The sequence below is a fragment of the Mus caroli genome, unplaced genomic scaffold, assembly GCF_978045245.1.
Source record: "Mus caroli unplaced genomic scaffold, Mus_caroli_1 scaffold_20, whole genome shotgun sequence".
In the NCBI taxonomy this organism is placed as follows: Eukaryota; Metazoa; Chordata; class Mammalia; order Rodentia; family Muridae; genus Mus; species Mus caroli.
In genome coordinates, this window is record NW_028227275.1 from 13,309,393 (window position 1) to 13,335,375 (window position 25,983).

The following is a 25,983-nucleotide window of genomic DNA, read 5'->3' on the forward strand; positions in this document are numbered from 1 at the left end:
AGATACCTCCAGTGTGGCACACAGTCTCCTTTTGCTGCCTGTAGATCAAGATGTAGAACTCTCAGCTCCTTCTCTAGCATCACAGCATGCCGCCATGATGATGATGGACTGAACCTCTGAAATTGTGAGTTAGCACCGATTCTATGTTTTCTTTTGTAAGAGCTGCTATGGTCTTGGTGTCTCTTTACAGCAAGAAAACCCTCACTAAGACAATTCCAGAAACATGATGCTGCCAAACCGGGGGTGGGGGTGTTGGGAGGGGGTAGGTTGCTGCACAGCCAAGCAGCAGGGAAGAGGAAGAAGCCACAAGGAGAGGAAACAAAGGGCAAAGACAAGCGACAGAGAGCAGGAGCGTGGTCCATTCCACAATTTGGCCCCGGATCGGCTCTGGAGCAAGACCTAAATCTGAATGCAAACCATAGGCGAACACTGGAACAAACCATCCCACCACAGGCTGTGGTGGTACTCAGAACAGAAACACAGACTGGCACAGCTGCTCACCGAGGCACAACTGTGTGGCTTACCCTCTGGGTGAGGTCGCTGGCCTCGTTGATGTACCGATCCCGTTCCTTTTCCAGCTGAAAGATGATCTTCCTCTGCTTCTGGGCCTCGTCCTTGTAGTTCTGGATCTCCTCCTCCAGGTTCTTCTTGGCTTGCTCGTGGAGCTTCACCAGGTCCACCTGCTTCTGGGTCGCACTGACTGCCTTGAGCATATTCTAAAGAAAAGTGGCAACAAAGCGGGCGCCTTACTCACGTGTTCGAGAACCTGGGGTTGATTCAGGTTACCCTGGTCCCTATCTCTGAAATAACCAGATGCCTTGCCTTTGGTGTGAATCAAAATTATCACTCTGTCTATCTATTCATGGTTATGAAGAGTTCCTTTTGTGAATTTTGCACAAGGCACATTTTAGCACACTAACAAATCACCGCATCCCAAATGTACTCTGCTCTGCTCCCTGTTGAACAGTGGGAGACAGAGGCCAGAAGGATAAAGGTGTGTACCAATGACCTCACACCACAGGGAAGCAGCAGAGCCAAGGTTGAGACCCACCACATCCCAGCTCTGACCTTTATGTTGTGAAGACTGAATCACCAGCCCTCAGCACCTAAACTGGGCTTTGACTACAATGTAAAATAAAACTAGCTTACTGAGAGTGCAGAGTTGAGCCCAGTACTGACATAGGCCTGTAACCCCAGTGCTCTGGGCAGGAGGCAGAGGCAGGAAGATCATGATGATTCAGAAGCAGAGAGCTCCAGGAGACTGGTGTGGGCTATGTGAGACCCTGTCTCCAAAGGAAAATGCAAGGACTAGGGATGTGGTTAGATGATAGAGTGTTTGCTCAATGGTATCCAGAGCACTGGAAAAGCCCAAAGAACATACATACATACATACATACACACACACATACATACATACATACATACATACATACATACATACATACATAATACTCAGATGCCTATGAATAGCAAATGACCAATAAAACCTACTCTTACATCACTACTAAAAGAAATGGAAGCACAGGGAGAATAATAAGAGAGAATAATATGAACATTCTTGCTACAAAAGAGATAAATCTTAACTTTAACATGATAAGCACATCAACCTCCCTGACTTGATTATGGGACAATGTACGGATGGACAAAACATCCCTCTAGATCTGGACTAAGATATGCAATTTATTACATGCAAGTTCATAGTAAAAAAAAAACTTTTATCATAATAACAGCAAAAGTTTTATAGTAGACCTATTCACAAAAGTCTAACCATGAAAACACAAATGCCTACCAAGTGGTGGGCAGCAGAAACACACAGTAGGTCCATACAGTGAAATATTACTCAGCCATAAAAGGGAATAAAGTTCTGGAATGTGCTGCAATGTTGACAAAACTTTCAAACAGCATCCTGAAGGAAAGAAGCCAGATGCAAAAAGTCACACAGTGTGTGGTTCCCTGTCTACAGGAAGCCAGGATCACCAAACCCACAGAGACAGAAAGCCCATTTCAGGTTTCCAGGAGTGAGCAGTCAGGGGAACATGGGCAACGAGGACAGAAAGGGGGCAGCGTTTCCATCCGTGTGATAAGAGTGTCCTGGAACTAGATAATGATGTTGAGCTGATACAGTGGGGATGTTTGAAATATTCTTAGTGATACATTTTGTTATGTGTGTATTTTACCACAATTTGGGGGATTCTTCAATGATAGAGCTTCGGGTAAGATGCCCAGACTTCTGTAAATAAGCCCTCCTCCATGGTCCTGTATACAACCTTAATACAAAACTCTCGAAGCCACAAAAGATAAAGGGCAGAGCAGTAGGAGGGAGAAAAGGCGGGATTGCCTGAGAGTGTAATAAGACATAAATGTGATCAAAATGCTTGATATGTGTGAAAATACTATATTAAAACCATTATTGTGTGTAATCCATACCTGCTAATAGAAAACCTGGATTTCACTTTCCTCTATTCCTGATTTCTTTATGTGGATGGCCATGTCCCAGGACCGACCCTGGCTCAGTGAGTCTGGGACCCAGGTAGCTACAGTTTTTTACATTTATTTATTTTGTCTGGCACACAGATAGAGGTCAGAGGACAACAAGGAGGAACCCGTTTTTCTCCTTTCACCAAGAGAGTTCCAGGGATTGAACCAAGGTCGTCAAATTTGGCAGCAAGCATCCTTACCGGATGAGCCATCGAACCACCCCTACCGTTTTTTAGGCTGCACTGGGGCACTGGTGACTTCAGGAAAACTTTAGGCTGGCTGCCCAGCTTCCTAAGGAATGAGCAAACAACCTCACATCCTGACAGCCATGCTGCCCAAGAGGAGGGCTCACCTCACTAGCCACAAGTGAATGGATCTCTGAGCCCCTCGAGGGCTTCATTTGTGTGAGAGGATGTGTGTGAGCTTGTGCGTGTGCGGTGCTGTGAATCCAACCCAGGGCCTCATGCACGCCATGCAGCCTCTTTGCCACTAAGCCCACTAAGTCCCCAGCACTGGACCTGCATAATTTTGGAGCTCCATAGACAAGGTATACCTGGGAGTGGATAGTGACAGCCACTTTCCTGCCATACGGACCAGAAAACCGAGTCTTTACTCGAAGAGAAATGAATGGAAGTGTCAACGTGAGAGCTTGCAGTGGGGCAAAGGAGGCTCCATCCTGAGAACGCCAAGCCAGCTCCCTGGAATTTCCTGGGGGCTGGATCCAGGGCTTCCAGGATGCGCCTGACAGTTTCTTCTCTAGTCCCTAAAGGAACCCAGGGTGCAATTATGTCTGGTTAACCACTGGACTAGAGCATGTAAAACGCTCACGGAACATTAGCCGGTCAATGATGTAGAGAACACACAAGGTCAGTTGGATTTTCAGGTACTTGGGTGAAGCATTCATTTAATAAATGTCACTCCAGGCAACACTGAACGGATAGATGCACCACGATGACTGTCCAAACAATGTCACTCTTCCCATGAAGACTGGCATTTCAAGTCCGTGAGGAAAGAATTCATTCATCAATAAAGTTGATTGCATACCGACTGGGTCCCATGCAGGCAATGGCCTGGGAAAATTCTGAACCGCAAACCCTGCCCTGAAGCAGGAGCCTGGGAGTAAAGCGAGATGAAGAAATGGGAAATAACCCTTAGTCTGCATGTCCCGTGGTAGCAGAAAACCTACTAGCCGTTTACAAAGACAAGTACAATGTGAGCGATAAAAATACATTTAAAAACTAAATCCAGAGCTGGAGATGTGGCTTAGAGGTAGAGCATTCGCACAGCTTATGTGAGGTCCTGAGTTCCATTGCCAGCACCACAAGGAAGGAGAAAGGGGGGCGGTGACTAAGTCCAATAAAATGTTTCCCTAGACATAAGATTGCAGAATAAAGGATAGTTTATAGACCTATTGGGAAGAGACTTCAATAATTTTCTTAGTGAATGTTTTTTTCAAAAGGAACATCTAATCTGCCCATTCCTGAAGATTCTCTAGTCTACTTCAAGCGAAAATGTAGCATGTTCCGTTAAAACTTGTTCACTGAGAACACAGAAAGCCCGTCCCTGAGCTAAATCCATCCTGTCACCTAGAAGTAGTCTGGCCCCTCTGTCCTGGCCTGTGACTTCTCCCTCCCAAGATAAAACCCTCAGAAGTCTGTCACAGGAAGAAGGAGCACTCTGGAAGGAAGGTAGCAGAGAAAAATCTGTCTTTCTGGGGAAGCTCAAAGTCGACAAAACCTTCCCCAATCCCTCCCTCAGCTTTAGACTGCCATGAAGACCAGAAGAGACAAGGGTGAGAAACCAAAACCAAATCCTACTCGCTGTATGAGACTCTGGATTCGATCCCTTGGCCCACAAGAAAGGGGAGAGTAAGGGGTTCAATCCAGGGGAATATTTTCCTAAGTGTAAGTTTGTAGAAATCTGAGAAGGCAGGCACAAGAAAGGCTCCACTTACCTCACCGACCAGTCATTTCCTTTCCTAACACCTCAAAGGCATATTTCAATTAGCACTCACACCTGTAATTTGGGGATTAGTCGATTGTGGATTCTAGATATTAAATTAAGAAATTTAGTGAACTGCTTAGAATGCCAAGAAACACAGCAGCAATGAGACCGGAATCCAAAAAAAATGCCCTGAAATCCCTGCCGGAGGCGTATATGTTAATTCTCCAGAGCCCTTTTGTTCTGGGCAGTGATAATAACGTAGCTTCAATTCGGGCCAGACAATGGTGGGATTGCAAGCGGCTGCCCAGAGGAAAACAAAGCGGCGTTATTTATTCTAATCCCTTGCTGTTCCGTTCGCCCCAGACATTTCTTTCCAGACAGCTTGCACGGTTCTGAGCGGATACCACGGGGTGAGAGGAAGGTGTTCTGTACCAGTGTTGCTGTGACAAGCTCACCTTGTTCAGTATGTCCCTCTCTCTCAGAAGCTCCTCCATCGCCTTCTTATCAAGCTCCGTTTGCTTCTTTGAGGACTCCACCTCTAAATGGCCAGACAGGAAAATAATAATGAACGTAGAGTGGATCCAAGGGAGAATGTGACTAAGCCAAAGTGAGATAGATAGATAGATAGATAGATAGATAGATAGATAGATAGATAGATAGATAGATACAGATACATCATATACATATACATCATATACATATACAGATATACATATACATATATGTGTGTATATGTATATATATACACACACACACATATATATACACACATATAACATATACATATATATATGTATATATATAATTTCATGTGCTCGGCTGTAGCTGGGCAACTCCTCTGAGCTGAGTGACAGGTGACCTTCACTCTAGCTCAAGGATGAGAATCTTTCGGTCCCACTAAAAGAGATGGGAAAGGAAACTAAAGGAGATTAAACCAGCCAACAGGACCAAGAGTTAGCAAGGGTAAGGTTAAAAGCCTGAGCCTGCTGGCTGCCAAAGGTCTTTGAGCTGTTTAGATCTTCTTTCCTTATAGCTGTAGGTAGAATTATAAAATGTAACTACCTAGAACTTGTTACATCTCTCCACTTGCCAAGTCTTCCCTTATGCCCCTCAGTGGAATTCTGTAGCTTTTTATATATAGGTCTTATAGACATGTTTGCAACTTTGTTTATAGGTGTTTTATTACTTTAGTAACTACTGTGGAAGAGGAGTCTAGCTAATTTTTTATATATATAAAATGCTACTGGTAGCTACATATATTCTATAGCCTTCTACCTGATTGAAATCTCTTATTAATTCTAGAAAGTTTGCAGATCATTTCTCGGATATTATTGTAGGAGATCCTGAAATAGAAAGGGCCCATGCTCCTAACCAATACAGTTAACACTGCTCTTTGATTAAGTACATCAAAAGAGACAGGTCCCACGGGTACACACCAGTATCTATTTGGGAGGCTGAGTGTTGGAGACCTGATTCAGCCCAGAAATTCAAGACTATTCTGGGCAATATAACAAGATGTTATAGCAAACAAAAGTCCCCCAAAAAGGATATTGTCAATAGTACATATGAAATAACAAAAAGAAGGAGGAGGAGGAGGAGGAGGAGGAGGAGGAGGAGGAGGAGAAGGAGAAGGAGAAGGAGAAGGAGAAGGAGAAGGAGAAGGAGAAGGAGAAGGAGAAGGAGGAGAAGAAGGAGAAGAAGGAGAAGAAGGAGAAGAAGGAGAAGAAGGAGAAGAAGGAGAAGAAGGAGAAGAAGAAGAAGAAGAAGAAGAAGAAGAAGAAGAAGAAGAAGAAGAAGAAGAAGAAGAAGAAGAAGAAGAAGAAGAAGAAGAAGAAGAAGAAGAAGAGAAGAAGCAGTATGCTGGTTCTCATAAATGTGACTTAATGGGGAAAGAATTTGATCTAATGATCGATAGATTAAAAACTCTGTGAGGCAGATGTGGATGCTCACAGTCAGCTAGTGAATGGATCACAGGGCCCCCAATGGAGGAGCTGGAGAAAGTACACAAGGAGCTGAAGGGATCCGCAACCCTATGGGTGGAACAACATTATGAACTAACCAGTACCCCGGAGCTCTTGACTCTAGCTGCATATGTATCAAAAGATGGCCTAGTCGGCCATCACTGGAAAGAGAGGCCCATTGGACATGCAAACTTTATATGCCCCAGTACAGGGGAATGCCAGGGCCAAAAAAATGGGAATGGGTGGGTAGGGAAGTGGGGGGGGGAGGGTATGGGGGACTTTTGGGATAGCATTGGAAATGTAATTGAGGAAAAGATGTAATAATATATATATATATATATAACTCTGTGAGGGAACTAAAGAGATGGCTGGGAGGTGAAGAGTATTCGCTTCTGTTTCAGAGGACCCAGGTTCAAGTCCCAGCACCCACATGGCAGCTTACAACCATAGGTAACTCCAGCCCAAGGGATCCAATGCTCTCTTCTGGCCTTTGAGAGTACCAGAGATCCACATGGTACACAGACACTCAAGTAAAACACTTATAAACATTAAGTAACTGAATATATACACATGTAGTCAAAGCAAGGAAAGGGAGGAAGGAAGGGAGAGAGAGAATGACAGACTGATCTCAAAGCTTACAATTACTGCAAGGAATAAATACGAAAATTAAAACATGGGACTGTTTTGGTCTCGTTTGGCCAATTACATGATCTAAAGGTTCCATTATTCTTCATTTCTGTTATGGAAGGTTTTAGGTTGTAAATCCTCATTACCCTGTGAGCATCCTGCAAGCAAGGTCTTCCACATGCTCACTGTGAGCTCATGGTCTGTCCCAGTTTACAGAATAGATACATGGAGACGTTGCTGAGCTAACCTGCACCTACTGCTCAATGAAAGATCACCACCACCCCCCACTGTCTCAGAAGGAAAAGCATTTGGGCTCCCTTAAAGCTCACTGGAAAAGACATCTAGATTTTGTACAACTTGCAGAGAGGCAAGTGTGCTTTTATGCATATCTTCCCATTATTTATGACACACAACACCCCGTAAAGAAATTAAAAAGACATGTGTTAAAAGACGTGTGTTAAAAGACATGTGTGTTCCTACATCGCACAGCCAGAGTGCATACTCAGACTCTTTTCTACAAGTCCAGAGCTGTTTGTGCCACACAGGATTTGTCCAGGACCCCACATTATTTAATTATATTGTTGTTCAGAAAGTAACACGTGGCATTTAGTAAGCTCTTAACTCTGGGCCGGATACTTCTGAAGTCCAAGCAAGCTCAGATCTTATTACTCAAGTACATACATTGCAACTTCTTCCTCGTCTTCTACAAAAGGACCTGAGAGTTCTGATGTTATTTACTTCAGTGGCAAATATTGAACCCTGCTTTAGGTTAGACTTCCATGGTGCCACCAGAACCTATGGAAGGATTTGGTAGGTAAAGGAAGTTTACAGCCTTGGAGATGGTGGCCCCTCCAGGTGGAATGTCATCCGATGTCACGTGGCGTGGGTCGGCCTGGCACAGAGTCCCAGGCTTTGATTTGGCAGCAGTCACCCATGAAGTGCTTATAAATAAGAACGCAGCAGCGGGTTACCTCTCTCTAGCCCCAGGATCTGGTTCTTCAGGGTCTCCTTCTGCTGTTCCACTTCTGCCTTTTGGTCATCGAGCTGGTGCAGTTTCTTGTGGATCTGCTCGCGGATCTTGTTCAGCTTCCCAAGGTCGAGGCGCATCTGGTGGACCTCATCCTCTTTGGCCTGCATTAGGAGAGAGAATTAGCCGGGAGGATGAACAAATGGAGAGCCAGCGGCGGACTAAACTCAGAGCCAATGAGAGGAGATTTCTGTATCAGTGTAGTTGATCCGTGGAACTGGATCAAAGTGCACACGTTGTTCAGTTTCTAGAGAAACTGAGCAGCTCTGTTCTATGACTAAAGTATGTGGTGCATAAAATAAAAATAATGAAAAGACTGATTTTAAAAAAAACTGATGTTTTAAGCTGCTACCTATTTATAAGATCAAGCAAGAATGCCAAGTTATGTGTATACAACTATATGAGTTCTGCCTACGAATGCTGTATTTGATTGGCAGTTTTTCATGAGCTTACAAAGCGATCTCTCTGAGAAGGTTATTAAATTGCTATAAAATAGTTAAACATTCTTTTGGACCTACAGAGTCATAGTAGCCCAGTTACACACACCAGAGAGTCATCCTTCCTCAGAGTCTGTTAGTCTATAGATGTGCAAACAGACCAGTGGCCAAGATCGGTAATATGGATAATCAAATCAACATATTGGCAAGAGATGTCAAAAAAAGGAATTCTCCAGTCTTGGGGTCTTTTTTATTTAAAATTAAATTCACTGTTTAAAGAAACATTGCCTGTTCAAATCTTAATGTCAACTATTATGCTGGCAGTAACTCTGAATATATGATAATGAAGAAACATTTTCATTAAACTTTTACTTGTTCACCCTCAAATATTATATGATGAAGGTAGGTGTGAAAGCCAGAAGAATATGATGTTGTGCAACAATTCATGGAGATAGAAATGCTCCATTCCAAAAGGAAACTAAATAAAGAGTGTACTATCACCTTCAAAATGTCTAATAAAACTGGCAGCATTTTGTATATTTCATTCAAATGAAGAAATTCACACAAATTATACTTGATAGTGTATTTGACAAACTGAGCCGCCAAGACTGCATGTTCTTAATCCTATAATATGCCTACAGATGTGAAGTGTGCTTTGAGTATCCAGTGTTCATTATTCTTATCAAATGCTGGTTTCACGTTTCAGGATAGTAACTGACTATGAGTCCCTTGTGCTCTTGTCAACATCTCCTTCCTCATTGCCCTGTAAATAAAGCTGATTTTAAAAAAAGAAAAAAGAAAAAGAAAGAAAGAAAAAAGAAAGAAACATTGCCATCAAGGACTGGAAGGCTGGCTCAGTGGTTAAGAGCACTTGCTGCTCTTCCAGAGGACCCAGGTTTGATCCCCAGAACCCACATGGAAACTCCAGTCTCTGTGGACGGATTCAGCATCCTCTTCTGGCCTCTGTGGGTATCACACATGCATGTGGATGCAGGAAAATATCAAAGAAAATTTAAAGGTTTTTTTTTTTTTCAATTTTTCCATTCTAGATAACTAGAAAGATAATGACAAAGGCAGTTTAGGTTTCTTCTGCAATCATCTTAACTCTCAAGAAGGAAGAGAGAAATTTAGCTACGCATGTTACCTCTGGGTTATTACTAGAAACATAATTCCATTAATTCCAGGATGTAACAAAAGTTGTCCATCTTCCCAAATGTCTCATTCATGTTATCAAAGAACAAAATTAGTGAGATAATTTTTTCTTACTATAATTTCACCTCAGGGGCTAACATCTCATGTTTGCTCCAACTTTACTACAGCATCAGAAAGATCAGGCTTCAAGCCAACTCACTCTAGACTCTGCTAAATGTTCTTTGCCCCAAACCCTAGAAGGCTCAAGTTGGCTGATCTTAAAGCCTTTTCAATGGTGTGGTGGTTCGAATTATATAGCCCTCAATCCAGATCCATGGTTACACTTCAGAAAATCCTGGAAAAAAATCTCTTCTTTGGGGTATGCATTTAAAACAAGATCCATAGTGTGTGTCTGTGTGTGTGTCTGTGTGTCTGTGTGTGTCTGTGTGTGTCTGTGTCTGTGTGTGTCTATGTCTGTGTGTCTGTCTGTCTGTCCTCTTTAGATTCTCCAAAGAGACTATAATACAAAAAATGGTCTGGCTCACTTCTCACATCTATACGCTATTCTGGTAGGCCATTTATTTTATGCCCAGTGTCCAGATATAATAAAAATAGGGAATATTGATTTTCCTTTCAGAACTGAAGTGAAAAGTGTTGAGCTGTCTGTTAATCACAAAGGCACGTGATACAGGCCGTAGTGTCAAATGAGTATACACAGTCCATGTGCAAGCACTCTTTATTGAGAGGAGGGAGAACAGGAAAACTACTTGAAATATGCATTAGACAGTAGTTAAAAAACAAAAACAAAATCCCATGATTCTACAATGCTGGAATACCCAACAGTGCCAGCCTATGCCCCAGCTCTTCCAGGCTACCTGCTCCTTACAAACTCTAAGCTGAATCTCTCTATTGTGCACGTAGTGAATGGATTCTAGCTCCGGGCAACTGGTTACTTGCCGGGCTAATTACAGAGATGAGCATCTGAGCTTACTTGAGAACGTATTTACATGCGCATATGATGAATTCTGTCAGTAAGAGAGGAAGTCTGATGACTCCCTGTTACCAGGCCTGAAGTGATCATCACTGTGGGCCTGCACCTGACTCTCTGTACCAAAGCTCTCCTCGCCCCTGCTAATGTAAGGGCACCAGTGGCCAAGGCAAACTTCCACAGGTACTAAGGACAGGTAGGGCCCAGACATGCACGCGGTGTTTACTTTGAGTTCCAGGGCCTTCTGCTGGTTTTCCTGTGACAGCTGCTCACAAGTCAGAGTGTGCTGCTCATTCTCTTGCTGCAGTTTTGCGTTCCGCATCTGAAACTGTTCCACCTCCTTCGCAGCTCTCTCGTTCAGGATCTGAAAGGAGGGGAGTGAGGGAGCTGGTTAATGCCTGTTAATCTGATCACGGTGTCAGCCAATGCCCACGGGAGGCCCCACAACCTCCTGAGAAGACACCAACCACCGTCCTTTTCCTCTTACAGAAAGATTTCTTTATCCCTGGTGAAAGCACTCATGTACTCAAATAAACATAATGTAAAATAGCTGAGGAAACCCATGGCTTCTAACGGATAACACAGTGAGCATGGTTTTGGATTTCTTTTTTTCCTGAGAGCCTTTGGGAAGTCTTGTTCACAGGTGGCGGATAAATATTTTAATGTCTGTTTGCCGTTTGGCAGGCTTTGCCTACGCAACAATTTCTATAATCATTGCAAATGAGCTAGAGACTCAAATGGGTTTTGCCAGCTCTGGGGCTCTAAAGCTGCGGCCTCCAAGCAAATCCTGCATTAACATGCCACCATCATTTTTCTGAGCAGAACTGGGTCCCCAACACCAACCCAGAGACAATTCCCTGCTAATCCAACTGAAGTCAAAACTGGGGTGGTCAGCGTAGGGCCTGCTCTGCGGCTCTGCGCAGGCGTGGTTTAAAACATCAACGGGTTGATGAACTGTTTGAGAACTACTTCTGCTGGGGAAATGCTAAGGATGTGAGGTTTACGAAGGAGCAGAAGGAAGAAGGCGGAAAGCAGGCACATGCTTTAACTATGCCTTCCTTGTGTGCAAAAACAAATCACAGAAAGAGACATCCAATTCCCTATCCCTGGGAACGAAACAAAATGGAGCCGCCTTGCTCAAGATGAAATTTTGTGAGCCGGGCGTGGTGATGCACACCTTTAATCCCAGCACTCGGGAGGCAGAGGCAGTGGGATTTCTGAGTTCAAGGCCAGCCTGGTCTACAAAGTGAGTTCCAGGACAGCCAGGGCTACACAGAGAAACCCTGTCTTCAAAAAAAGAAAAGAAAAGAAATTTTGTTTTATATGGATCCTAGATACTATTATGTAAAACCTTTGTTTTACCCAGATGCCCAAAGTTGGTTTTTTTCTTCTTCATTTTTAATTTCATGTTCAAAGAAGCCTTGTGGATTTTTTTTTCTCTCCTGAAGACTGCACACTGTGTATTATCCATTTTAATTCTGGCTTTATATAAAGTTAATAAGGCACAAATGACAAAGGAATATATTCTAGTATCTACTTTTTAAGTAGAAAAACGTTGTATGCCCTGACAAGTCCTTTAGAAACAAACTTCATAAGAGAAAAAAAAATGTTTTTAGGAAAAGACTCTTTAACTAAATGTCATGTTTCTTTAAAGAGTGAAGAAGGAGGGTGATTCATATCTGTCATCTCAGTACTTGGAAGGCTGGGTCAGAAGGATTGCAAGTTCAAGGCTAGCCTGGGCTAAGCTGGATCTCGGGGGAGGGAGGAGAAAAAGAGAAAAGACAGATTAAAATCATTAATATCTGTATAATCTTAAATGGCCACAAGAGGGGGAACATTTAGAAACATGACTCTATTTAAAATGCATAAAGATTAAGGATGGCTTTCTCCACTTGAAACTTAAACCTTTTAGGAATGAATGCAGTATATCTGTCCACTCATCCCACCACATTAGGGACTTAATGGTCCTTGGGCACTGTGAAGGGGTGACGTCAGGCTTCTCTGTCTGTGCTGATACTGTCCCCACTAGCCACACGGAGCACTGAACACAACTCTGGCACAAAGAGGAGTTACATTCTAAGTTAGTAGTGCATGCGAACAGTCACCTGTGGTTTGATGGCTTCCCCACTTGACACCTCGGGTCCATAGCTACATGGTGACCACATAACCAGCAGGATGTAGCCAAAGCGAGACAGGGGGGGGGGGGTGTGCCCAGGTTGTGGTTCATTTCGGTAAAGCTCGAGCCAAACCCTTACTCGCTGAGAACTTCAGAGAAGCAGTTGAGGAGAGAGACACTGGGGTTTTGGGGGATCAGTAATGCTTGGTTTCTTGAGCTGACTGCAAAAGTGACTGAGGCAGGATCGTGGAGCTGCATACTCGTGACAGACATGCTGGTCTACATGTATGTACACTGTCCATCCATGAATGGTTTCAAAGAAACTAATATAAAGCCAGGCATGGTGATCGAGACCTCCAACCCCAGCGACTCAGTGCACAAGGGGAGGGGAAGTTCAAGATCAGAAGTGGCAACCTGGGAAGACCCCCTTGTCTCAAAATAAGAAATAAAAATAGGACAAAAAAGTGAAGGGGGGGAGATAGCTCGGTAGCAGAGAGCTTGCCTGCAGTGTGTAAAACCTAACCTCAGTCCCCAGAACTCAAAAAGGAGAAGGAAAAACGCTGTCTTTGAATACCTATGGGGGTTGGAAGCAAGAAAACGGTTCATAAACATCCCATTGGACACATCAAGATGGAGAGGGGCTGCCTCTGGCTGTTCTCCCAGAGGATCCAAGCTGGATTCCTAGAACCCACACGGCAGCCAGCCCATGGCACGGCTTTTGGTAACTCTATTCTTTGATTGTACACCCTCTTCTGGCCTCTGAGGGCACTAGGCATACATGTGGTACACTTGAGCAAAGCATTCACGCACCCAAAAAATTGTATTCAAAGCCCAGTTATGCCAATAAGTAGCAACTATCGTGACCACTGAATTATACCTATTTTCCGGAGGTGGGGGAGGAAATCACAAAATCTAGGCTTTGGGCTGCAGTTCAGTTGGTAGAGGATTTGCCTACAAGAAGCATACAAGCATACAAGAAGGCCTAAGGTCTGTCTCCAGCATCAACTAAGTGTGCTGGTGCATGCCAGTAATCCTAGCACTCGGAGATGCGAGTCAGGAGGATCACAAGTTCAAGGCCAGTCTAACTAAGCTTTATACTGAACCCAGCCTGTGCTAACCTAGCAGAAAGAAAGAAGGGGGGATGGAAGGGAGGGGAAGAGGAGAAGTGGGGAGAGAGAAGGGGGGAGAGAGGAGAGGAGAGAGGAGAGGAAAGGAGGATGGAAGATGGGGAGGAGAGCAGAAGAGAGCTGGAGAGAAAAGGAGGCCGCCGTCACCTTCTGCTCCTTGAGCTGCTGTTCCAGCCGCTGAAGTTCCTCCTTGCTCTTGTGCATGTACTGCTGCATGGCCTTGATCTCTGCCTGCCTGCCGTCCATGTCCGTCTGGATCTGCCTGAGCTCTTTCTCCAGCTTCTCCTTCTTCCGAGACTCCCTGGAAGCTTCATTCTGACGATGCTGGATTTCTTGTTGGAACTGCGGGGAAAGGCAAAGAGAGAGAGAGAGAAGTGATGAGTCCTCCCAGTGGCGGGTCTCCTGCTTCCTCGGCATTTGGCCTGTAGCGTGCTTCTACAGCCTCCGTGGCACGGTTGTGTGCTGGCCCCAAAGTTCATAGGTTCGGGGATGTTCTGTGATGGTTTTTCAGGACCTTGACACCAAAAGAGCCATCCTGGCTGCAGGCAACAAATTCGCCCATGATATTATAAATATCAACCAAATCCAGAAAGCTCGGAGTCCTGAGGATGTTAAATATAAGAAGGGTCTCCAGCTTTGCATTAGGAGGGGCCAGTTACCAGAAATAAGAAATTCTGTTACTTGATCACGGGTGTTGTTAAGCCAAGCGCTGTGGTTACATCTTAATGTCCAAGAAAATCTATGAAAAGCCCTTTTCTTTTCTTTTAAAAAAAAGGATTATTTTATTTATTGCATATGCATGCAAACTCTATCTGCATGTACACCTGTGACCTATGTGCCAGAAGAGGGCATCAGATCCCATTATAGATGGGATGCTACCATGAGGTTGCTGGGGATTGAACTCTGGAAGAGCATCCAGAGTTCCCAACCACTGAACCATCTCTCCAGGCCTGAAAAGCCTCTTTTTGTTATCTTGTACTAAAGAATGTCTTCTCTTGTAAGGGTCTCTGCCCTTGTGATTTATCTTATGAACTATAAAGAAGGCTGAGGGATTTCTTGCTCCGTGTCTGGTGCAGGGACACCACCTGAACCCAAACCTTAAGCAGAGCCATACACTGCCTTAGTGACGTCTCAGACAGAAAGAACCCTGGGCAAAATGGGCTCATGAGACGGGGCTAGAGAAACAAGCCAGTACAGAGAACACTTGGGTTGGACATAACGGTTTATATCTGAGAGAGGCACTAGAGGGGAAAACAGGCCGGAAGGACAGACCGTCCTCCGGAACCGGAAGGTGGTGAGCAGACCTGACTGATGGCCATTTCAGCTTCTTCCTTGGCGTGCTCTGCTGCCTGCTGCTTTTCGATGGTCTGAGCTAGGTTCTCCCGCAGTTTCACCACTTCTGACAAGAGCTGGTCACGCTCCTTCGTCACCTCTTCTTTGAACTTCAGTAAATCTCGGATGCTGAACAGAAAGAACACAGGAGTCAGACTAAGTGGCCATTTGTTTGGGGGTCTTTCCCAGTGTCCCCAAGTCTGGCTTCCTGGGAGATCCGTGGTGCACACCGTTCAGGCCTTAAGAGACAAGAATGGGAGCTGGTTGTGAGGTGTTTACTAAAAGAAATGACAAAAAATAATAAAATACAATAAGATCTTTTTTTTGTTTTTAGTAAAGTATACTGTCTATCCTGTGGTGGTGTATGTCTGTGTGTGTGTGTGTGTGTCTATCTGTGTGTCTCTCTATGTGTCTGTGTGTGTGTGTCTGTGTGTGTATCTGTGAGTGTGTTACAGACACTTTTTAAAAGACAGATATTAATCATGTTATCAGTTATCTCTGAGAATCAGGATTTTGGGTAGAAAAGTTGGGAGCATGGGTTCTTCCTGTACCTCTGTGTTACTTGGATCTGTTACAATAACACCATGTTGTTATTGTCGGCTCTTATAATGAGCCCTGTGAAGATGTCAATTTAGGGAATTAACTATCTAACATATCCACTGGGGGCTATGCTGACAGCTAAAATGTGTAAAGTAAGGGATAAATATAACCAAATTATAAGCATCACCAGCTCTCTTCCCATCCAACCCCCCCAAATTAATTTATCCCAAGGGGTGCAGCCCAGAGAAAACGTTCCCCAGAACAAACTGGAAAGTCGGGCATGCTGCCCGGCTTTGAGGAGCCTGTGATAATAATACTCATTGATTTGAATTTTAAGCCGAATGGCTCCACGTTACAAATACCATTCCATCTGACTAGCGGTGACTTCCCACGGAATTAGTGCTTGTTGAGCGTGAAGCTCTGCGTCTGACGGGGCTTCTGCAGCAGGGCAAACCAGAAGGGAGGCAGCAGCCGGCTAAGACCACGCCCCGAAGATTCTTGCAGCTGACAGCCATCAGGCGACGGCTCAAAACACAGGAATTTGACAACACTCATTTTACCAGTAATGACGTAATGTTACGACGTAAGTGTTTCAGAAGGAACCCATACCCACACGCATCTGCAGAAAAGAAACCTCAACTCTAAGGCCGATTTGAAGAGAGTGCTCGACTGAGCACACTCTTGAAGCTCGAACTCCAAAGGACTCCTGCTCCACACACCACCCTCCTCACCCTCCTCCACTTCTCCTGTCTCCGTCAGTGCCCTCGCAGGGCTCGTCAGTGGATCTTCCTTGAGACCATCAGTACAGAGACCATATGGTTGTCTTTCGTACTCCTCCCCCTGATGCCTGTACATACGACATCAAAGTCAGACCAATCGAGCAAGAAGATACAAGAAACTGAGCAAGCGAATAGGTTTGGTTCAGAGGGCCAAGGAAGTGTGCCTGCTCCTGGTGTGAGACTTTGCGCGCCCTGCTAGATAGACTCTTGCAAGGCTTCTAAAGTTCTCTTCTTTGGGGAGCTCAAAGCTTAAGTAGGTAAAGATGGTGTTCTAGTTTGTTTGTCTGTTGCCGTGATAAAGACCAAAACCAAATTGACTTGGGGGTGGGAGGTAGAAACCCCTCCGGTTACAGTCTATCATGAAGGGAAGTCCGGGTGCAATCTGAAGGCAAGATCCTGGACACAGAAACTGCAGCAGAGACCGTGGAGGGGTGCTGCTTACTGACTTACTCCTCATGGCTTGCTCAGCCCCTACAACCCAGGGCAATACCACCTACATCTGGACTCTCCCACATCAATCATTAATCAAGAAAATGGCCCCAGAGACTTGCCTACAGGCAATCTAACAGAGTATTTTCTCAGCCGAAGTTCCCAGATGACTTAGCTTGTGTCCCATTGACTGAATGAATGAAGCACAAAACTAACCAGCGAGGAAATACCTTAAGGAAGCCTTTTAATACAATGTAACAAGGGTCACACTGGACATAGATGTTGGAATCTAATACTGAGATCTGGAGGAGGAGAGGAGACAGGATAGGAATGTTGATTGTGACAAAGTAAGGATGGTGTTCCAGATGGGTTTTAAAGGATGAAAGGAGCTTATCAAGGGGAGAATGGAGAAGGGGCATCTTTGTCATGGGGGTGGGGGTGGGGGGCAGGGAATGCTTGTGCAAAGATGGAAGTAGACAGAGTGAATGAGGGAAGGCTCAGCATGAGACTAGAGAAGCTAATTGCAGCAGACACTTGAAACTTTTGAATGGCATTTTAAGGAATCTGTCCTCTTTGTATAGGTACAGAAGCAGGGATGGGGGGGGGGGGGCGGTGCAGGTGGCTGCCTGCATGCTTCGGAAACACACCTCAGGTTGCAAAGATGGCTAAAGGGAGAGATGTATTGCTGCCGACAGAGCAAACAGAGAATAGGGGTGCGGGCCAGGCAGCAGCACGGGCCACAGGAAGTCAAATTGACAAGACGAAGCTTAAGGGATGAAGAAGTGGCAGAGGGAAGAGCATCCCAGTACCTGCCCGGACCTGAGCAGGTAAGAAAGATGGGGATTCAACATGGAGGATAGGTGAGAGGGCTGAAAGGGGGCAGAGAGGCCAAAGTTCCATTCTGTACACGCTTAAGAGAGAGGGCTACATTCTAAGCTTCTTCCCCTTACACTGCAGGAACACGTACGTAGCGAACGCATAGCTCTCGCCCCTTATCAGACACGCTGTGTCTGCATTAGAGGGAGTCCAGTACAGAAAGATACAGTTGGTCAAAAGGCAAAGAAAACTGGCCACGGGGTTTCCAATCCCAACTGACCCATCTACAATGCCACTCTCTCCTGAAGGACCAGTCAAGGAAGGTTTCGGAAGAGTAGGTAAAAAGATTCTAAGAGTCAGAGGTCCTGGACATCTGCTTCAAGATAGTGACTCCTGTATATGAGAGGGGAGCTGTACCCATGAATTATCAGCAATATGTCTGCCTAGACGAGACCTAAAAATGACAGAACCATGAGGTATGCCATCATGGATGGGGGAAAAAAAATCCTACGAGGCCCCGCCCCTAGATGAAGAGCTGCAGGTGATCATTGGTTGCTGAGAGAATCAATCTTACGGTAGACGCCTCTTGATAGGTTATCCAATGCTAAGTGCTCAGCCCTAAACTCATATACATATAAACACTAAGTGAACTCAAGGGGTTACACTATAAATTTTGTGTGAGTGTGTGTATGTGTGTGTGTGTGTGTGTGTGTGTGTGTGTGTGTGTGTGTGTGTGTGTGTGATGTCAGTATTTAAAGAGTAAGAGGATAAAATAATAGAAAGATAAACCTAAAATCTCTACTTACTCAAAAAACGCAGTAGCAATTCTTCTCAAGAAAGAAATGTAACCGGGCGTGGTGGCGCATGCCTTTAATCCCAGCACTCGGGAGGCAGAGGCAGGCAGATTTCTGAGTTCGAGGCCAGCCTGGTCTACAGAGTGAGTCCCAGGACAGCCAAGGCTACACAGACAAACTCTGTCTCGGAAAAAAAAAAAAAAAAGGAAGAGAGAGAGAGAGAGAGAGAGAGAGAGAGAGAGAATATAGCCTTTGGGGAGGACAAGGGGAGTCTTCAAAAGGAAAGGTAGGGAGCCTAGAGAGGTGGTTCAGTGGTTGGTTCAGTGGTCACGAGCACTGGCTGCTCCTCCAGAAGCCCTGGCTTTGATTCCTAGCACCGACATGGCGGCTCACAACCACCCATATGCCATCTTCTAGATTCCATGGGCACCAGGCATGTAAGCCGTGCACAGACATACATTCAGACAAAACACCTATACAAATGAAATTTCAAAAATAAACAAGTCTTTAAAATCAATAAAGACAAGAGTCGGGCAGCGGTGGCGCATGCCTTTAATCCCAGATAATCATGCCAGCCTGAGCCAGGTTGCGGCACACCGCAAGGGCAGAGGCAAGTTTATACACTATCAAGAAGATTTTTCACCTACTTGCTGTCCTGATCCATTGACAGTCCAGACCCCTGCTCAACTAGTTTGGTCAGGTTCACTATTTCCTCCTTCAGGGCAAGAATTGTCTCCTTGGCCTTTTGTTCCTTGTCATATGCCGAGTCCACCATCTTCCAGGCTTTCTCGATTTCCTGATGGGCCAGAGAATATCAGTGAGGAGAAGAACAAATGGGATTCCGGATCCAGCACAAAGAAGAGCCCTGTGACTCCACTTGGCAGTCACTTACCGGAAAAGAATAATATGCTTTCTACAGTCTGAGGGAGTTTGGACTGACTGAATTGTTTAGTGTGAGTAGCCAACAGGGAAGAGGAGCAGGCATAGTTCAAGGGGTGGTTTTCCTAGTGCAAGGGGTTGTTTCTGATAAACTGATCAATTTACAAAACTTAAAATGAGCGCTTATATGCTTAACAAATATTTAAAATGGCTTTATTCTGTAAGGTGATCCGATCCTTAATAGAAAAATTCTTAATATTTTTCAAATAAAAAATACGTGCTAGTGGGGCATGATGACACGTGCCTGCAATCCTAGCACCAGGAAGATTAAGGCAGGAGGAGCATGAGTTTGAGACCAACCTGGGCTACGTAGAAAGTTCAAGGATAGCTTGGAAACACACACACACATATATATATATATACACATATGTACACACATTAATATAACAAACATATACACATATTATGTGTGTGTGTGTGTGTGTGTGTGAGTGCCTGTGTGTTTGAATGTATATGTGTGTGTTCACACGTGTGTTTTGTCCTCAGGTCCCTGGTGAGTGCCTGAAACGTGTGGTCAGCTTTAGAACACTGCACAGGCAGGCTCTCTTCTCCTTGCTGGTACCAGAGTATGCACAGTCATCTTAGCACTTCCCATCTTCAGAAAACCAAGCCCAGATCCTCACCGAGTGCATGTTAGGCAAGCACTCTGCTTTGGTCCTTGGCTTATTTTGAGGGAGAGAAAAATCTCACAGCATGTCTCAGGATAGCTTGTTTTCTTAGAAACAGATGCCCGTGCTCATGAGGGAAAACAAACCCCATAGCAGGAAATGGAAGTATGACTTATCTGGCCCTGACATCCTCACTGTTGTGAAATGTAGCGCAGACTACTTACATACACACTGAAAGGTGAATTACTGCTGTTTGAGTATTTGTCTGCATTTGTCTGCAACCACCTTGAGTATTTCCCACCACTTCACTATCTTGACACACTTTTTTTTTTTGTCAAATAGAATTTTGGTTCTTTATATAAATAAAAACCTGCAAAGTTTAGATGAAAATATTTAGCTTTTATGCTGACAAGGAATAAAATGGATGGGAAAGAGCAAGTTCAAGTTTGCTATTCTAACACACAGAGAGTCCCCTTGTATGGCCACGGCCCATCACTTAGTGATTCAAAGCAAAATGTCAATTCATGGGCTCTCTCCTGGTGGACAAGCCATATGCACATCTGGGCAAAGCAAGTGAAGAATATCTAAATTGAGAATATGATTGCATAATGTTTTAGGCAAACCAATTTCACTAATTAGATTTTCATCAGTCTGTAACTTTCATTTCCAGTGTTAAAGTTTATAATGAAAAGTGTTTTTCCAATTATAAAATGAATTACAGTTTCCTTATAGTACGTTTCCAGCAAGAAGAAGAAAATGACAGTAGAGGAGAAGCCATGCGACAGGAGAGTAGTTTCTAAGAAAGCAGGTCAGCCCTATCTTGTACTGGTCTTGGAAGTTAATTTGAATTGGGTGACATCTGATTGCTTGCTTTCAAGGGAATTACCTAAAACATTCACAAGTCATTTCTCAGAGCTAGAGATTTAATTATAAATTAATACATCTCAACCTTGTATGACTTTGAGATCAACAGGGAACATGTATGCTTTATCTTCAAGAAAATGCAACACTCTTAAAGATGAAAACCTTTGCAGTGTGGCACAAAGGCAGACTTCCTCCGGATCCCCCCGACTGAAACTCTGGCTCTCCTACAAGAGCATTTGGGGAGACGAAGAGACATGGAAAAGGACACTGAGAAGAGTGGTCGTGAAAATAACTTCCTGAGAACTCATAAAACAATCTCTCCTGGAGCAAGAGGAAAATAGAGATAAAAAAAATGCTTGTAACAAGATATCAGGATGAGAGATGGCTCCGAGGATAAATCACTTGACACAAAAGCACGATGACCTCAGTTACACTCCCAGATTCTACGGGCAGCACAAGCTTCAATCCCGGTGCTGGGGAGGCAGAGGCAGGTGGACCAGTAGCACTAAACAGGCCAAGCAGTCAAGTCTAATACGGAAGCTTCGAGCTAAAGAGAAGCCCTATTACTAAAAACAAGGTGGGCAGCATCTGAAACAATAGTAAGTCACTGACCTCCACGTGAGTACACACATGATCGTGCACACACACACATGCATCTGCACACACACGCGCGCGCGCGCACACACACACACACACACACTGTCAGGTGTATACTCATCAGAGAGAACAACCTGAGGTTCCCAGCTTTGCCTTGTATCTCTAAGTCTTTTGGAAAAGCCATCATTTTACAGAAACTAGGCAGCAAAATATAGTAAAGTTCTCCGTTTGTTTTCAGCACAGTAAACCTCACCAGGGTTAATTACTTTCTAAAAGAGTACTCTTCCCTAAGCTTAATGGCAGTTTTATCTAATAACTCCTGCCTGGCCAGCCCGAGAGCTGTCAGTATCATGGATAAGTAATGTCGGAAACGCAGGTTCGTCTGCTTCTAAATCACTGACCTTCTTAAGGGATGCGATGGTGGTCTGGTCGTCCTGAGAGAGCTTCAGAGCTGTGGCAACCTTGGCCGAGTTCACCACAATCTCTGCGTTCAGCTCTCTGCACTTGGCCATGAGACGCTTCTCGTTCTCGTAAGATTTTTTCATGATGGAGTGAAGTTTCTCATATTCGGTCCTGAATTTTTCCAGACTTTTGTCTCCTGAAAGTTCGCTGAGAACCTCCTGAAAATCTTTCTCGATTTCTTCAAATGCAGTTTCCTCCGGCATTAGTTTTTCAGCCTTTTCCTGCGAGAAAGAGCGAGGATGTTGCTCCGTGACTTCAAGAAATGGCTGCTGGTGCCCCAGAATGAAAGACCCTCAATGCACACACAGCTGCTGGCACCTCAAAATGAAAGACCCTCATGCACGTGGCTGATGATACCCCAGAACACACACAAAACAAAAGCCGCCGGCTAGCAGAAATATTGAAGCTATATGTTGGAAAGGTTCCCTCGACCTCAGATGAATTTATAAAGTGCATATGCATGCATATATGGTACAATTAGTTGATATGAGGTTATACTCAAGTAAGGTAAAACTCCAATAAGATGGGCATCCTGAGCAGATTTTAGCAAAGACAAAGAGATACACAGTGAGACTATAAGGCTGACTAGGACTGGTGCGGTTGCAATCTAAGGAAGGCTAAACACTGTAGGCTACAACCAGAGACTAGGAAGAGACAGGGAAAGAGAGTCACGGTCTCAAAGGGAGCATGACTCTGCCAGCATCTTGACTTTAGACTTTCAGTATTGAGAACCAGGAGACAAAATATTTCTAGTTTAAGCCATCCAGTTTGTGGTACTTTGTTACGGCTGCTCTGGAAAATGAGCACCTACTTATCAGATACTGCACAGCAGCATTACTAAGGATAAAGGTATGGCTAATGCATTCATCCATCCATTCAAGGGACATTTATTCCCCCTTCTATAGGGGAGTTCTGTGATGGGGCCTATAAAGGCAACCAAGGTAAGGAACAAATGTCCCATCTGGGGGGGGGCAGATTTATTTCAGTTTTACTACCTGGTGGAGTCTGTTCTCTGGTAACGGAAATAAGAGAATTCAGTCCCTGCCATAAAAATGCATTCTGTGTGCTTTAAGAACACATAAAAGGAGACTTCCTCCCAGCTTCGAGTATAAAGTACACTTTGTGAAAGAAGTGGTACTCAGACCACTAGACGGAAGGAAAGGATTCTCACAGGTGGCTCTAGAGAAAAGATCATTCCCTGCAGCCGGCAGTGCCCAAGGAGCAGCTCACAGCCACACAAGTGCCTGAGATGCCCACACATAAGAGCTGTGACAAGGAGAAGAGGCAGAGACAGCCTAGAGGAATGGGATGCTGTGCTAAGGGGTGCAGATGTATGCTCTGTCAGCCACAAAGACCCACTCACAACTTCTAACCTTGGGTACAGTTTACAGACTTGATTTATGCTTTCTACATTCTGCTTTGACAGCCTACACCCAAAAGGCCTTAAACGGCAGCCACCCACTGCTCATCAAAGAAATCAAACAAAATGGTCTTTCATCCAATAATAATAAAACTCTAATCCACCCTGGAGATTATAAGTAGCCTAGTTTGCCTCTTCTCCCGACAAGCATAGCATGCCCAGTGTGAGGAAACCTTATATAATCTTAGTTTAAAAGAAAAAAAAATTCTTGTACTGTGAGTTAAATCCCTACACATGACGTGCAAGCAAAACATGGTTTTTAGAGATTTAAATAGACACGGTGCCTGTAACACTCAGTGTAACAGCTTTGGTACTATTTTAAACCCAATGGAGTTTTCCTTACTAAAAGCAGATTATTGCACAGAGCATGATTCAACCAACTCACAAAGAAAGAAAAATCCTATTAAGCAAATGTGGCGCTGCTATTGCTCCAACTCATTGATATAAAACCTGAGTCACAGACACACATTAGTTGCAACCGTGTTCTGCGCTCTAGCCTGGAAAGTGGTGTGAACGTCAACACTTGATCAGCAGCCTAACGATTTGTTGGCACCCAGGTTCTCCCTGTGCACCTGGCACTTACTGCAGGAATGGAAAAAATATCAAAAAAAAAAAAAAGAATATGTTAAAGAAACTTTTGTGAACAAAAGAGATGTATTTTCTGTTGCCGCTTCAAAAAGTATTCTATTAAAGGCAAAGAGAAAACAAAAACAATTCTAGCTCTGACCAATGGGCAGTTGGTATCTGCTACATTGTGGCCAAGTGGGTATTTACAGGGAGATCAACATGAAGTGTTAAGAGGAACTGTGACATTCCACTATTCATCTACCTAGAATGTCTGCCACATGCCACCAAGTGCTCTGTCTGGGCTCTGTGGGTCATCAGCTTGTCCTGCAGACAAGTTTTCCAGGGAGGAAAACATGGAGAGTGAAGAACAATGAACTGAGAAGAGACAGTGAGAACCAGAGAAAACACAAAGCAAAGCAAAAGAATGAAGAATAAAAATGAGAACTAGCAGAACCAAGAAGTGAAGATGGGGAATGAAGAGTCATGAAAGAGACCAGGTAGTGGGGAGCGGTGATGTGGCCATGGTCTCCCAGGACACTGAGTGATGGCAACTGGGAGCAGGGACAGTGTGGGGGATAAAGAACAATGGAGGTGGAGCTTACAAAGGCAGACTTGAGGTGGAGGAGATGGAATGGTGAGGAGATGCAAAGGCAGAGAGAAGACAAGAAGCAATTGGGCGGGGCACGGTTGTGCTAGGAGATGTTGGGACCGGGGCTGGTTTCATGGGTGTGGGTCCATTCAGTCACTCGGGACTTAGTACTCAGAAGACCTTGGTTAAATTCTCTGCTGTCACATCTTAAAAGTCTTAGTAATTTTAAAAAGCTTTTCATTTTACTCTGAGACTCACAAATTATACAGCTGATACTGGCTGGAAATTGTATATAATAGGTAAGGTGCAGGTGCACTCTGATAGATCAGTGAAGAATTTAAGTAAGACCAAGATAAATGAGAACTCTGCATGTCAAGTGATGGCAAGGATGTAGGGCTGTCGAGGTTATAGATGAGAGAGCTAATGGACAGACAGGTTACTGAAGGATGCAGAAGTCAGCCCTCATCAGTGCAGCTGAAGATGAAGTGTCCAGTTACACAGGCGAGAGATGGGGCTGCGGGATGTTAACACGGGGTCAATGAGAACCCAGGGCAATGACAATGAGCTGGAGGACCTTGATGAAAGTGTGACAGCTGGTGATCATGTGTTAGGGGATCAGAGCCCGACAGGTGGAGAGGTTAATGAGGAAGGTAACAATGAGACTTTTTCAATAACATCTCTGCTGCGGTATCAGTAATCGCCTGCAGTTCAGACTGCCAGTCACGGTCTGCGGATTCATGAAGAGAGGAGAGGTGGGACAGAGCCACAAGAGAAAAAGCGTGAGGATGCATATAGCAGGGGTGCTTGTGAAGGAGGATCAGAATTAGTGAGTGTAACAAAGGATGAGTTCCAGTAGGAAAGAGATGACAGGAAGAGAACCAAGGAGAAAAAGAGGGGCTCTGACTCCTGACCTCCGTCATCCTGACGCTGTTTGGAGGCGGCCTCAAAGGCTGCCGAGGAGATCAGAAAACTGGGCTGGAGTCTGGAGAAGGGGCTGTGCACTGCCCCCAGTGTCTAAAAGGGCGACACGTTTTTCTGATCGCCAGCCCCGGCGCCGAAATCCGGCGCTCGGTGCGTCTTCCGTCGCCTGGCAACCGCCACGCCCCCTGCCGCTGAGGCAAAGCACAGGTTCGAAAGGGGCGGAGCCCCGTAGGTCCGTACCCGGCAGTGGTCCGAAGAGAAATATGCAAATATATCCTGAAGGGGATGGAGCCAAGGAACCGTGCCCATGAGAGGCATAGCAGAATCCCCAGACTCAAGAAACCAGTGCACTGTGAATGCGTAGAGCTGGGATAATCAGTCTTGTTCGTGAAATGTGGTTTTCTTTCTCTTTATCGCTAGCCCTATTCCCAACCCTCAAATTCAGCCACAAAGATTGTTAATAAGTGCTTGTGTGCTCAGATATGTTTTT

At 44.7% G+C, this 25,983-nt stretch overlaps 1 protein-coding gene across 1 annotated transcript in view; it reads right to left on the bottom strand.

Moving 5' to 3' along the window:
- Cfap58 (cilia and flagella associated protein 58) overlaps positions 1 to 25,658 on the bottom strand; it is a 102,216-nt gene extending 76,558 nt beyond the window's left edge. Inside the window, exons 1-9 of the mRNA XM_021151799.2 lie at positions 25,484 to 25,658; positions 21,936 to 22,217; positions 19,174 to 19,322; positions 15,141 to 15,297; positions 13,984 to 14,178; positions 10,820 to 10,957; positions 7,982 to 8,141; positions 4,878 to 4,960; positions 525 to 716 (exon numbers count right to left, since the gene is read on the bottom strand). Coding sequence (XP_021007458.1) covers positions 525 to 716; positions 4,878 to 4,960; positions 7,982 to 8,141; positions 10,820 to 10,957; positions 13,984 to 14,178; positions 15,141 to 15,297; positions 19,174 to 19,322; positions 21,936 to 22,217; positions 25,484 to 25,492 — 1,365 coding nt within the window. The 5' untranslated portion in view covers positions 25,493 to 25,658. The remainder of the gene's footprint in view (positions 1 to 524; positions 717 to 4,877; positions 4,961 to 7,981; positions 8,142 to 10,819; positions 10,958 to 13,983; positions 14,179 to 15,140; positions 15,298 to 19,173; positions 19,323 to 21,935; positions 22,218 to 25,483) is intronic.
- Between the last annotated feature and the right edge of the window lie 325 nt (positions 25,659 to 25,983).